This window comes from Phyllobates terribilis, unplaced genomic scaffold (assembly GCF_046119375.1).
Source record: "Phyllobates terribilis strain yellow unplaced genomic scaffold, ASM4611937v1 Scaffold_1__5_contigs__length_1240528914, whole genome shotgun sequence".
Taxonomy (NCBI): Eukaryota; Metazoa; Chordata; class Amphibia; order Anura; family Dendrobatidae; genus Phyllobates; species Phyllobates terribilis.
In genome coordinates this window covers 1,001,190,291-1,001,204,579 of record NW_027362761.1, presented here as the reverse complement: position 1 = coordinate 1,001,204,579, position 14,289 = coordinate 1,001,190,291, and the positions used below count along the sequence as shown (strand labels likewise).

The 14,289-nt window shown below is 46.8% G+C and overlaps 1 protein-coding gene across 1 annotated transcript in view; it reads left to right on the top strand.

The window, feature by feature from the left end:
• Positions 1–1,770: 1,770 nt before the first annotated feature.
• SAP30 (Sin3A associated protein 30) overlaps positions 1,771–14,289 on the top strand; it is a 36,612-nt gene continuing 24,093 nt past the window's right edge. Inside the window, exon 1 of the mRNA XM_073643933.1 lies at positions 1,771–2,130. Within this exon, the coding sequence (XP_073500034.1) occupies positions 1,894–2,130 (237 nt within the window). The 5' untranslated portion in view covers positions 1,771–1,893. The remainder of the gene's footprint in view (positions 2,131–14,289) is intronic.

Here is a 14,289-nt window from a genome sequence, read left to right as displayed (position 1 = left end):
CTGCAGCACAGACCTGCCTGACAGCTCCCGGCCGGTGCCTCCTGCAGCACAGACCTGCCTGACAGCTCCCGGCTGCTGCCTCCTGCAGCACAGACCTGCCTGACAGCTCCCGGCTGCTGCCTCCTGCAGCACAGACCTGCCTGACAGCTCCCGGCCGCTGCCTCCTGCAGCACAGACCTGCCTGACAGCTCCCAGGCTGGTGCCGGCTGCAGCACAGACCTGCCTGACAGCTCCCGGGCTGGTGCCTCCTGCAGCACAGACCTGCCTGACAGCTCCCTGCCCGGTGCCTCCTGCAGCACAGACCTGCCTGACAGCTCCCGGGCTGATGCCTCCTGCAGCACAGACCTGACTGACAGCTCTCGGGTCGGTGCCTCCTGCAGCACAGACCTGCCTGACAGCTCCCTGCCCGGTGCCTCCTGCAGCACAGACCTGCCTGCCAGCTCCCGGTGCCTCCTGCAGCACAGACCTGCCTGACAGCTCCCGGGCCGGTGCCTCCTGCAGCACAGACCTGCCTGACAGCTCCGGGGCCGGTGCCTCCTGTAGCACAGACGTGCCTGACAGCTCCAGGCCGGTGCCTCCTGTAGCACAGACGTGCCTGACAGCTCCACGCCGGTGCCTCCAGCAGCACAGACCTGCCTGACAGCTCCCGGCCGCTGCCTCCTGCAGCACAGACCTGCCTGACAGCTCCCGGCTGGTGCCTCCTGCAGCACAGACCTGCCTGACAGCTCCCGGCCGGTGCCTCCTGCAGCACAGACCTGCCTGACAGCTCCCGGCCGCTGCGTCCTGCAGCACAGACCTGCCTGACAGCTCCGGGGGGGGGGGTGCCTTCTGCAGCACAGACCTGCCTGACAGCTCCCAGGCTGGTGCCTCCTGCAGCACAGACCTGTCTGAGAGCTCCGGGGTCTGTGCCTCCTGCAGCACAGACCTGCCTGACTGCTCCCGGTGCCTCCTGCAGCACAGACCTGCCTGACAGCTCCCGGTGCCTCCTGCAGCACAGACCTGCCTGACAGCTCCCGGGCCGGTGCCTCCTGCAGCACAGACCTGCCTGACAGCTCCCGGCCGGTGCCTCCTGCAGCACAGACCTGCCTGACAGCTCCCGGCCGGTGCCTCCTGCAGCACAGACCTGCCTGACAGCTCCCGGGGGGGTGCCTTCTGCAGCACAGACCTGCCTGACAGCTCCCAGGCTGGTGCCTCCTGCAGCACAGACCTGCCTGACAGCTCCGGGGTCTGTGCCTCCTGCAGCACAGACCTGCCTGACTGCTCCCGGTGCCTCCTGCAGCACAGACCTGCCTGACAGCTCCCGGTGCCTCCTGCAGCACAGACCTGCCTGACAGCTCCCGGGCCGGTGCCTCCTGCAGCACAGACCTGCCTGACAGCTCCCGGCCGCTGTCTCCTGCAGCACAGACCTGCCTGACAGCTCCCGGGACGGTGCCTCTTGCAGCACAGACCTGCCTGACAGCTCCCGGCTGGTGCCTCCTGCAGCACAGACCTGCCTGACAGCTCCCGGCTGGTGCCTCCTGCAGCACAGACCTGCCTGACAGCTCCCGGGCCGGTGCCTCCTGCAGCACAGACCTGCCTGACAGCTCCCGGCTGGTGCCTCCTGCAGCACAGACCTGCCTGACAGCTCCCGGGCCGGTGCCTCCTGCAGCACAGACCTGCCTGACAGCTCCCGGGCCGGTGCCTCCTGCAGCACAGACCTGCCTGACAGCCGGGCACAAGTTTGTTATTCAGTGCGAACTGTGTTGCAGCTTGTAAGGGGCGGGCAGTGGGCGGGACTTGTATGAACAGAGGGCGGGGCCTGTGTAACCTTTCACTGAATGTAATGCACCGGAGCGCAGACACTATTCACACATGCCAGGTACGCGTTGAGTGAGCGCTGCTGCTGTGCACACCATGAACGGCTTCCCCTCCGAGGATTTACACCGGGATAGTGGGGGTGAGGTGACCTCCCCTGCAGCTGCCGCAACCCCCCCGGTCCCGTCTGTGGGGCTGGGACCCCTGAACGGGCAGCTGTGCTGTCTGCGGGACGAGGGCGAGAGGTGCACCCGGCCGGCGGGCAATGCCAGCTTCAGCAAGAGGATCCAGAAGAGCATTTCCCAAAAGAAAGTCAAGATCGACCTGGACAAAACAGTAAGTGCTGCTGGTTGTTTACGTGTGGTGGCACCGGCTGCCCATTGTGTGCTCGCCGCCGGGGGGCGCTGCACGGACAGCCGGGTCCTGCTGCGGGATTATTAGTCCGGAGTTTGGGATTAGTGCTGCTCTCATCTCCTGCAGCAGAGACATGAGGCCGGGAGCAGGGAAGAACAGCAGCTATCCCTGCAGAGCAGGAGTGAGGGGAGGACATGGAGGAGGGGAGTACAGGAGTGAGGAGAGGACAGGGGTGAGAGGAGTACCACACGTGAGGGGAGGACAGGGGTGAGAGGAGTACAGGAGTGATGGGGGTACAGGGATGAGGGGAGTACCCACACTGCAAGATTGAGGGGGTACAGGGGTGAGGGGAGTACCCACACTGCAAGATTGAGGGGGTACAGGGGTGAGGGGAGTACAGGGGTGAGGGGAGTACCCACACTGCAGGGGTGAGGGGAGTGCCCACACTGCAGGGACGATGGGAGAATTCAGACCCGGTACATGGATGACGGCAGTTCTCAGACTCTGTGCCGGGATGATGGGAGTTAGAGTTGCCAATCATCCAAAAATTCATGGACAGTCTGTAAAAATAGGGCACTTTAGTCCCTTGTCTGTAAAAAAAAAAATGATGTGTCTGTAACTTTTTGGAAGCTAGAAAAGATTTTTTATGACTAATTATCCCCGTTTTACAAGTCACAGTGCTGGCAGCTCATGTCTTCATATCAGAATTATTTCTTATAGGCACGTATCACTTATAATCTTTAATGATTCATTATTGCTGTCTAATGTGTCCAGTAAAAATGTGGGCTGTCCATGATTTATTTTTTGATATGTACCGAAAAAATAAAAAAATGAAGTTAGCAACCTTTAGGGGAGGACTCGCGCTCAGTACATGTCTACACTAGGAAACCCAAAATCCAGGTACACGAACATGTCCACTGCTATCCATACATGGGAACACAAGACATGTACTCACACACCTCTATACATACTGCACCCATACTACACGTGTATAGTGGTATAGCCCCCGTATACACACACCTCTATTCATACTGCACCCATACTACACGTGTATAGTGCCCATACTACACGTGTATAGTGGTATAGTCCCCGTATACACACTGCTTATATATATACTGCACCCATACTACACGTGTATAGTGGTATAACCCCTGTATACACACTGCATATATATACTGCACCCATACTACACGTGTATAGTGGTATAGCCCCCGTATACACACTGCATATATATACTGCACCCATACTACACGTGTATAGTGTTATAGCCCCCGTATACACACTGCATATATATATACTGCACCCATACTACACGTGTATAGTGGTATAGCCCCTGTATACACACTGCATATATATACTGCACCCATACTACACGTGTATAGTGGTATAGCCCCCGTATACACACTGCATATATATACTGCACCCATACTACACGTGTATAGTGTTATAGCCCCCGTATACACACTGCTTATATATATACTGCACCCATACTACACGTGTATAGTGGTATAGCCCCCGTATACACACTGCATATATATATACTGCACCCATACTACACGTGTATAGTGGTATAGCCCCTGTATACACACTGCATATATATATACTGCACCCATACTACACGTGTATAGTGGTATAGCCCACGTATACACCCTGCATACAGTACAAACCAAAAGTTTGGACACACCTTCTCATTTAAAGATTTTTCTGTATTTTCATGACTATGAAAATTGTACATTCACACTGAAGGCATCAAAACTATGAATTAACACATGTGGAATTATATACTTAACAAAAAAGTGTGAAACAACTGAAAATATGTCTTATATTCTAGGTTCTTCAAAATAGCCACCTTTTGCTTTGATGACTGCTTTGCACACTCTTGGCATTCTCTTGATGAGCTTCAAGAGGTAGTCACCGGAAATGGTCTTCCAACAATCTTGAAGGAGTTCCCAGAGATGCTTAGCACTTGTTGGCCCTTTTGCCTTCACTCTGCGGTCCAGCTCACCCCAAACCATCTCGATTGAGTTCAGGTCTGGTGACTGTGGAGGCCCGGTCATCTGGCGTAGCACCCCATCACTCTCCTTCTTGGTCAAATACCCTTACACAGCCTGGAGGTGTGTTTGGGGTCATTGTCCTGTTGAAAAATAAATGATGGTCCAACTAAACGCAAACCGGATGGAATAGCATGCCGCTGCAAGATGCTGTGGTAGCCATGCTGGTTCAGTATGCCTTCAATTTTTTATCAATCCCCAACAGTGTCACCAGCAAAGCACCCCCACACCATCACACCTCCTCCATGCTTCACGGTGGGAACCAGGCATGTAGAGTCCATCCGTTCACTTTTTCTACGTCGCACAAAGACACGGTGGTTGGAACCAAAGATCTCAAATTTGGACTCCTCAGACCAAAGCACAGATTTCCACTGGTCTAATGTCCATTCCTTGTGTTCTTTAGCCCAAACAAGTCTCTTCTGCTTGTTGCCTGTCCTTAGCAATGGTTTCCTAGCAGCTATTTTACCATGAAGGCCTGCTGCACAAAGTCTCCTCTTAACAGTTGTTGTAGAGATGTGTCTGCTGCTAGAACTCTGTGTGGCATTGACCTGGTCTCTAATCTGAGCTGCTGTTAACCTGCGATTTCTGAGGCTGGTGACTCGGATAAATTTATCCTCAGAAGCAGAGGTGACTCTTGGTCTTCCTTTCCTGGGGCGGTCCTCATGTGAGCCAGTTTCTTTGTAGCGCTTGATGGTTTTTGCAACTGCACTTGGGGACACTTTCAAAGTTTGCCCAATTTTTCAGACTGACTGACCTTCAGTTCTTAAAGTAATGATGGCCACTCGTTTTTCTTTACTTAGAATGTGTATTATGGCAAGAAAAAAGCAGCTAACAGTCTATTCAGTAGGACTATCAGCTGTGTATCCACCAGACTTCTGCACAACACAACTGATGGCCCCAACCCCATTTATAAGGCAAGAAATCCCACTTATTAAACCTGACAGGGCACACCTGTGAAGTGAAAACCATTTCCGGTGACTACCTCTTGAAGCTCATCAAGAGAATGCCAAGAGTGTGCAAAGCAGTCATCAAAGCAAAAGGTGGCTACTTTGAAAAACCTAGAATATAAGACATATTTTCAGTTGTTTCCCATTTTTTTGTTAAGTATATAATTCCACATGTGTTAATTCATACTTTTGATGCCTTCAGTGTGAATGTACAATTTTCATAGTCATGAAAATACAGAAAAATCTTTAAATGAGGTGTGTCCAAACTTTTGGTCTGTACTGTATATATACTGCACCCATACTACACGTGTATAGTGGTATAGCCCCTGTATACACACTGCATATATATATATACTGCACCCATACTACACGTGTATAGTGGTATAGCCCCTGTATACACACTGCATATATGTATACTGCACCCATACTACACGTGTATAGTGGTATAGCCCCTGTATACACACTGCATATATATATACTGCACCCATACTACACGTGTATAGTGGTATAGCCCCTGTATACACACTGCATATATATATACTGCACCCATACTACACGTGTATAGTGGTATAGCCCCTGTATACACACTGCATATACAGTGCCTACAAGTAGTATTCAACCCCCTGCAGATTTAGCTGGTTTGATAAGATGCAAATAAGTTAGAGCCTTCAAACTGCAAACGAGAGTAGGTTTTATGAACAGAAGCATAAATCTTACAAACCGAAAAGTTATGTTGCTCAGTTGAATTTTATTAAATTTTAAACATAAAAGTGTGGGTCAATTATTATACAACCCCTATGTTTAATATTTTGTGGAATAACCCTTGTTTGCAATTACAGCTAATAATCGTCTTTTATAAGACCTGATCAGGCCCGCACAGGTCTGTGGAGTTATCTTGGCCCACTCCTCCATGCAGATCTTCTCCAAGTTATCTAGGTTCTTTGGGTGTCTCATGTGAACTTTATTCTTGAGCTCCTTCCACAAGTTTTCAATTGGGTTAAGGTCAGGAGACTGACTAGGCCACTCCAACACCTTGACTTTTTCCCTCTTGAACCAGGCCTTGGTTTTCTTGGCTGTGTGCTTTGGGTCGTTGTCTTGTTGGAAGATGAAATTACGACCCATCTTAAGATCCTTGATGGAGGAGCGGAGGTTCTTGGCCAAAAATCTCCAGGGAGGCCGTGCTATCCATCTTCCCATGGATGCGGACCAGATGGCCAGGCCCCTTGGCTGAGAAACAGCCCCACAGCATGATGCTGCCACCACCATGCTTGACTGTAGGGATGGTATTCTTGGGGTCGTATGCAGTGCCATCCAGTCTCCAAACGTCACGTGTGTGGTTGGCACCAAAGATCTCGATCTTGGTCTCATCAGACCATAGAACCTTGAACCAGTCTGTCTCAGAGTCCTCCAAGTGATCATGAGCAAACTGTAGACGAGCCTTGACATGACGCTTTGAAAGTAAAGGTACCATACAGGCTCGTCTGGAACGGAGACCATTGCGGTGGAGTACGTTACTTATGGTATTGACTGAAACCAATGTCCCCACTGCCATGAGATCTTCCCGGAGCTCCTTCCTTGTTGTCCTTGGGTTAGCCTTGACTCTTCGGACAAGCCTGGCCTCGGCACGGGAGGACACTTTCAAAGGCTGTCCAGGCCGTGGAAGGCTAACAGTAGTTCCATAAGCCTTCCACTTACGGATGATGCTCCCAACAGTGGAGACAGGTAGGCCCAACTCCTTGGAAAGGGTTTTGTACCCCTTGCCAGCCTTGTGACCCTCCACGATCTTGTCTCTGATGGCCTTGGAATGCTTTGTCTTTCCCATGTTGACCATGTCTGAGTGCTGTTCACAAGTTTGGGGAGGGTCTTAAATAGTCAGAAAAGGCTGGCAAAAGAGATCTTTAATCCACACATGTGAAGCTCATTATTCTTGGTGCCTGAACTACTTCTTAATACTTTAGGGGGACCAAACAGAATTCTTGTGGTTTGAGGGGTTGAATAATAAATGACACTCTGAATTAACTTTTAACGTTTTTAAAAAAAAAAAAAAAATTGCTGCAGTGCATTTCCCACTTCCAGGCTGATCTACAGTACAAATGTCACAATGCCAAGTTAATTCCGCATGTGTGAACCAGCTAAATCTGCAGGGGGTTGAATACTACTTGTAGGCACTGTATATACTGCACCCATACTACACGTGTATAGTGGTATAGCCCCTGTATACACACTGCATATATATATATATATATACTGCACCCATACTACACGTGTATAGTGGTATAGCCCCTGTATACACACTGCATATATATATATATACTGCACCCATACTACACGTGTATAGTGGTATAGCCCCTGTATACACACTGCATATATATATATATATATATATATATATACTGCACCCATACTACACGTGTATAGTGGTATAGCCCCTGTATACACACTGCATATATATATATACTGCACCCATACTACACGTGTATAGTGGTATAGCCTCTGTATACACACTGCATATATATATACTGCACCCATACTACACGTGTATAGTGGTATAGCCCCTTTATACACACTGCATATATATATACTGCACCCATACTACACGTGTATAGTGGTATAGCCCCCGTATACACACTGCATATATATATACTGCACCCATACTACACGTGTATAGTGGTATAGCCCCTGTATACACACTGCATATATATATATACTACACGTGTATAGTGGTATAGCCCCTGTATACACACTGCATATATATATACTGCACCCATACTACACGTGTATAGTGGTATAGCCCCCGTATACACACTGCATATATATATACTGCACCCATACTACACGTGTATAGTGGTATAGCCCCTGTATACACACTGCATATATATATATACTGCACCCATACTACACGTGTATAGTGGTATAGCCCCTGTATACACACTGCATATATATATACTGCACCCATACTACACATGTATAGTGGTATAGCCCCTGTATACACACTGCATATATATATACTGCACCCATACTACACGTGTATAGTGGTATAGCCCCCGTATACACACTGCATATATATATATACTGCACCCATACTACACGTGTATAGTGGTATAGCCCCTGTATACACACTACATGTATATACACTGCACCCATACTACACGTGTATAGTGGTATAGCCCCCGTATACACACTGCATATATATATATACTACACGTGTATAGTGGTATAGCCCCCGTATACACACTGCATATATATATATACTGCACCCATACTACACGTGTATAGTGGTATAGCCCCTGTATACACACTACATGTATATACACTGCACCCATACTACACGTGTATAGTGGTATAGCCCCCGTATACACACTGCATATATATATATACTACACGTGTATAGTGGTATAGCCCTCGTATACACACTGCATATATATACTGCACCCATACTACACGTGTATAGTGGTATAGCCCCTGTATACACACTGCATATATATATACTGCACCCATACTACATGTGTATAGTGGTATAGCCCCCGTATACACACTGCATATACAGTACAGACCAAAAGTTTGGACACACCTTCTCATTTAAAGATTTTTCTGTATTTACATGACTATGAAAATTGTACATTCACACTGAATGCATCAAAACTATGAATTAACACATGTGGAATTATATATTTAACAAAAAAGTGTGAAACAACTGAAAATATGTCTTATATTCTAGGTTCTTCAAAGTAGCCACCTTTTGCTTTGATGACTGCTTTGCACACTCTTGGCATTCTCTTGATGAGCTTCAAGAGGAAGTCTCCAGAAATGGTTTTCACTTCACAGGTGTGGCCTGTCAGGTTTAATAAGTGGGATTTCTTGCCTTATAAATGGGATTGGGACCATCAGTTGTGTTGTGCAGAAGTCTAGTGGATACACAGCTGATAGTCCTACTGAATAGACTGTTAGCTGCTTTTTCTTGCCATAATACAAATTCTAAGTAAAGAAAAACGAGTGGCCATCATTACTTTATGAAATGAAGGTCAGTTAGTCCGAAAAATTGGGCAAACTTTGAAAGTGTTCCCAAGCGCAGTTGCAAAAACCATCAAGCGCTACAAAGAATCTGGCTCACATGAGGACCTCCCCAGGAAAGGAAGACCAAGAGTCACCTCTGCTTCTGAGGATAAGTTTATCCGAGTCACCAGCCTCAGAAATCGCAGGTTAACAGCAGCTCAGATTAGAGACCAGGTCAATGCCACACAGAGTTCTAGCAGCAGACACATCTCTACAACAACTGTTAAGAGGAGACTTTGTGCAGCAGGCCTTCATGGTAAAATAGCTGCTAGGAAACCATTGCTAAGGACAGGCAACAAGCAGAAGAGACTTGTTTGGGCTAAAGAACACAAGGAATGGACATTAGACCAGTGGAAATCTGTGCTTTGGTCTGAGGTGTCCAAATTTGAGATCTTTGGTTCCAACCACCATGTCTTTGTGCGACGCAGAAAAGGTGAACGGATGGACTCTACATGCCTGGTTCCCACCGTGAAGCATGGAGGAGGAGGTGTGATGGTGTGGGGGGGCTTTGCTGGTGACACTGTTGGGGATTTATTCAAAATTGAAGGCATACTGAACCAGCATGGCTACCACAGCATCTTGCAGCGGCATGCTATTCCATCCGATTTGCGTTTAGTTGGACCATCATTTATTTTTCAACAGGACAATGGCCTCAAACACACCTCCAGGCTGTGTAAGGGCTATTTGACCAAGAAGGAGAGTGATAGGGTGCTACGCCAGATGACCTGGCCTCCACAGTCACCAGACCTGAACTCAATCGAGATGGTTTGGGGTGAGCTGGACAACAGAGTGAAGGCAAAAGGGCCAACAAGTGCTAAGCATCTCTGGGAACTCCTTCAAGATTGTTGGAAGACCATTTCCGGTGACTACCTCTTGAAGCTCATCAAGAGAATGCCAAGAGTGTGCAAAGCAGTCATCAAAGCAAAAGGTGGCTACTTTGAAGAACCTAGAATATAAGACATATTTTTAGTTGTTTCACACTTTTTTGTTAAGTATATAATTCTACATGTGTTAATTCATAGTTTTGATGCCTTCAGTGTGAATGTACAATTTTCATAGTCCTGAAAATACAGAAAAATCTTTAAATGCGAAGGTGTGTCCAAACTTTTGGTCTGTACTGTATATATATACTGCACCCATACTACACGTGTATAGTGGTATAGCCCCCGTGTACACACTACATGTATATACACTGCACCCATACTACATGTGTATAGTGGTATAGCCCCCGTATACACACTACATGTATATACACTGCACCCATACTACACGTGTATAGTGGTATAGTCCCCGTATACACACTGCATATATATATACACTGCACCCATACTACACGTGTATAGTGGTATAGCCCCCGTATACACACTGCATATATATATACACTGCACCCATACTACACGTGTATAGTGGTATAGCCCCCGTATACACACTGCATATATACAGTGCCTACAAGTAGTATTCAACCCCCTGCAGATTTAGCTGGTTTGATAAGATGCAAATAAGTTAGAGCCTTCAAACTGCAAACGAGAGTAGGTTTTATGAACAGAAGCATAAATCTTACAAAGCAAAAAGTTATGTTGCTCAGTTGAATTTTATTAAATTTTAAACACAAAAGTGTGGGTCAATTATTATACAACCCCTATGTTTAATATTTTGTGGAATAACCCTTGTTTGCAATTACAGCTAATAATCGTCTTTTATAAGACCTGATCAGGCCGGCACAGGTCTGTGGAGTTATCTTGGCCCACTCCTCCATGCAGATCTTCTCCAAGTTATCTAGGTTCTTTGGGTGTCTCATGTGGACTTTATTCTTGAGCTCCTTCAACAAGTTTTCAATTGGGTTAAGGTCAGGAGACTGACTAGGCCACTCCAACACCTTGACTTTTTCCCTCTTGAACCAGGCCTTGGTTTTCTTGGCTGTGTGCTTTGGGTCGTTGTCTTGTTGGAAGATGAAATTACGACCCATCTTAAGATCCTTGATGGAGGAGCGGAGGTTCTTGGCCAAAATCTCCAGGTAGGCCGTGCTATCCATCTTCCCATGGATGCGGACCAGATGGCCAGGCCCCTTGGCAGAGAAACAGCCCCACAGCATGATGCTGCCACCACCATGCTTGACTGTAGGGATGGTATTCTTGGGGTCGTATGCAGTGCCATCCAGTCTCCAAACGTCACGTGTGTGGTTGGCACCAAAGATCTCGATCTTGGTCTCATCAGACCATAGAACCTTGAACCAGTCTGTCTCAGAGTCCTCCAAGTGATCATGAGCAAACTGTAGACGAGCCTTGACATGACGCTTTGAAAGTAAAGGTACGTTACGGGCTCGTTTGGAACGGAGACCATTGCGGTGGAGTACGTTACTTATGGTATTGACTGAAACCAATGTCCCCACTGCCATGAGATCTTCCCGGAGCTCCTTCCTTGTTGTCCTTGGGTTAGCCTTGACTCTTCGGACAAGCCTGGCCTCGACACGGGAGGACACTTTCAAAGGCTGTCCTGGCCGTGGAAGGCTAACAGTAGTTCCATAAGCCTTCCACTTACGGATGATGCTCCCAACAGTGGAGACAGGTAGGCGCAACTCCTTGGAAAGGGTTTTGTACCCCTTGCCAGCCTTGTGACCCTCCACGATCTTGTCTCTGATGGCCTTGGAATGCTCCTTTGTCTTTCCCATGTTGACCATGTCTGAGTGCTGTTCACAAGTTTGGGGAGGGTCTTAAATAGTCAGAAAAGGCTGGCAAAAGAGATCTTTAATCCACACATGTGAAGCTCATTATTCTTGGTGCCTGAACTACTTCTTAATACTTTAGGGGGACCAAACAGAATTCTTGTGGTTTGAGGGGTTGAATAATAAATGACACTCTGAATTAACTTTTAACGTTTTAAAAAAAAAAAAAAAATTTGCTGCAGTGCATTTCCCACTTCCAGGCTGATCTACAGTACAAATGTCACAATGCCAAGTTAATTCCGCATGTGTCAACCAGCTAAATCTGCAGGGGGTTGAATACTACTTGTAGGCACTGTATATACTGCACCCATACTACACGTGTATAGTGGTATAGCCCCCGTATACACACTGCATATATATATATATACTGCACCCATACTACACGTGTATAGTGGTATAGCCCCCGTATACACACTACATGTATATACACTGCACCCATACTACACGTGTATACTATCACACACATTCTGTACTCATACTACGTGTATACTGGCATAATCCCCATATACACACTGCATATATATATTCTGTAATCATACTACACGTGTATAGTGGTATAGCCCCCTTATACACACTGCATATATATACTGCACCCATACTACACGTGTATAGTGGTATAGCCCCCGTATACACACTGCATATATATACTGCACCCATACTACACGTGTATAGTGGTATAGCCCCCGTATACACACTGCATATATATACTGCACCCATACTACACGTGTATAGTGGTATAGCCCCCGTATACACACTGCATATATATACTGCACCCATACTACACGTGTATAGTGGTATAGCCCCCGTATACACACTGCATATATATATACTGCACCCATACTACACGTGTATAGTGGTATAGCCCCTGTATACACACTGCATATATATATACTGCACCCATACTACACGTGTATAGTGGTATAGCCCCCGTATACACCCTGCATATATATACTGCACCCATACTACACGTGTATAGTGGTATAGCCCCCGTATACACACTGCATATATATATACTGCACCCATACTACACGTGTATAGTGGTATAGCCCCCTTATACACACTGCATATATATATACTGCACCCATACTACATGTGTATAGTGGTATAGCCCCCGTATACACACTGCATATATATATAGTGCACCCATACTACACGTGTATAGTGGTATAGCCTCCGTATACACACTGCATATATATATACTGCACCCATACTACACGTGTATAGTGGTATAGCCCCCGTATACACACTGCATATATATATACTGCACCCATACTACACGTGTATAGTGGTATAGCCCCCGTATACACACTGCATATATATACTGCACCCATACTACACGTGTATAGTGGTATAGCCCCCTTATACACACTGCGTATATATTGCACCCATACTACACGTGTATAGTGGTATAGCCCCCGTATACACACTGCATATATATACTGCACCCATACTACACGTGTATAGTGGTATAGCCCCCGTATACACACTGCATATATATACTGCACCCATACTACACGTGTATAGTGGTATAGCCCCCATATACACACTGCATATATATACTGCACCCATACTACACGTGTATAGTGGTATAGCCCCCGTATACACACTGCATATATATACTGCACCCATACTACACGTGTATAGTGGTATAGCCCCCGTATACACACTGCATATATATACTGCACCCATACTACACGTGTATAGTGGTATAGCCCCCGTATACACACTGCATATATATATACTGCACCCATACTACACGTGTATAGTGGTATAGCCCCCGTATACACACTGCATATATATACTGCACCCATACTACACGTGTATAGTGGTATAGCCCCCGTATACACACTGCATATATATATACTGCACCCATACTACACGTGTATAGTGGTATAGCCCCCGTATACACACTGCATATATATATACTGCACCCATACTACATGTGTATAGTGGTATAGCCCCCGTATACACACTGCATATATATATAGTGCACCAATACTACACGTGTATAGTGGTATAGCCTCCGTATACACACTGCATATATATATATACTGCACCCATACTACACGTGTATAGTGGTATAGCCCCCGTATACACACTGCATATATATATACTGCACCCATACTACACGTGTATAGTGGTATAGCCCCTGTATACACACTGCATATATATACTGCACCCATACTACACGTGTATAGTGGTATAGCCCCCGTATACACACTGCATATATATATACTGCACCCATACTACACGTGTATAGTGGTATAGCCCCTGTATACACACTGCATATATATATATACTGCACCCATACTACACGTGTATAGTGGTATAGCCCCCGTATACACACTGCATATATATACTGCACCCA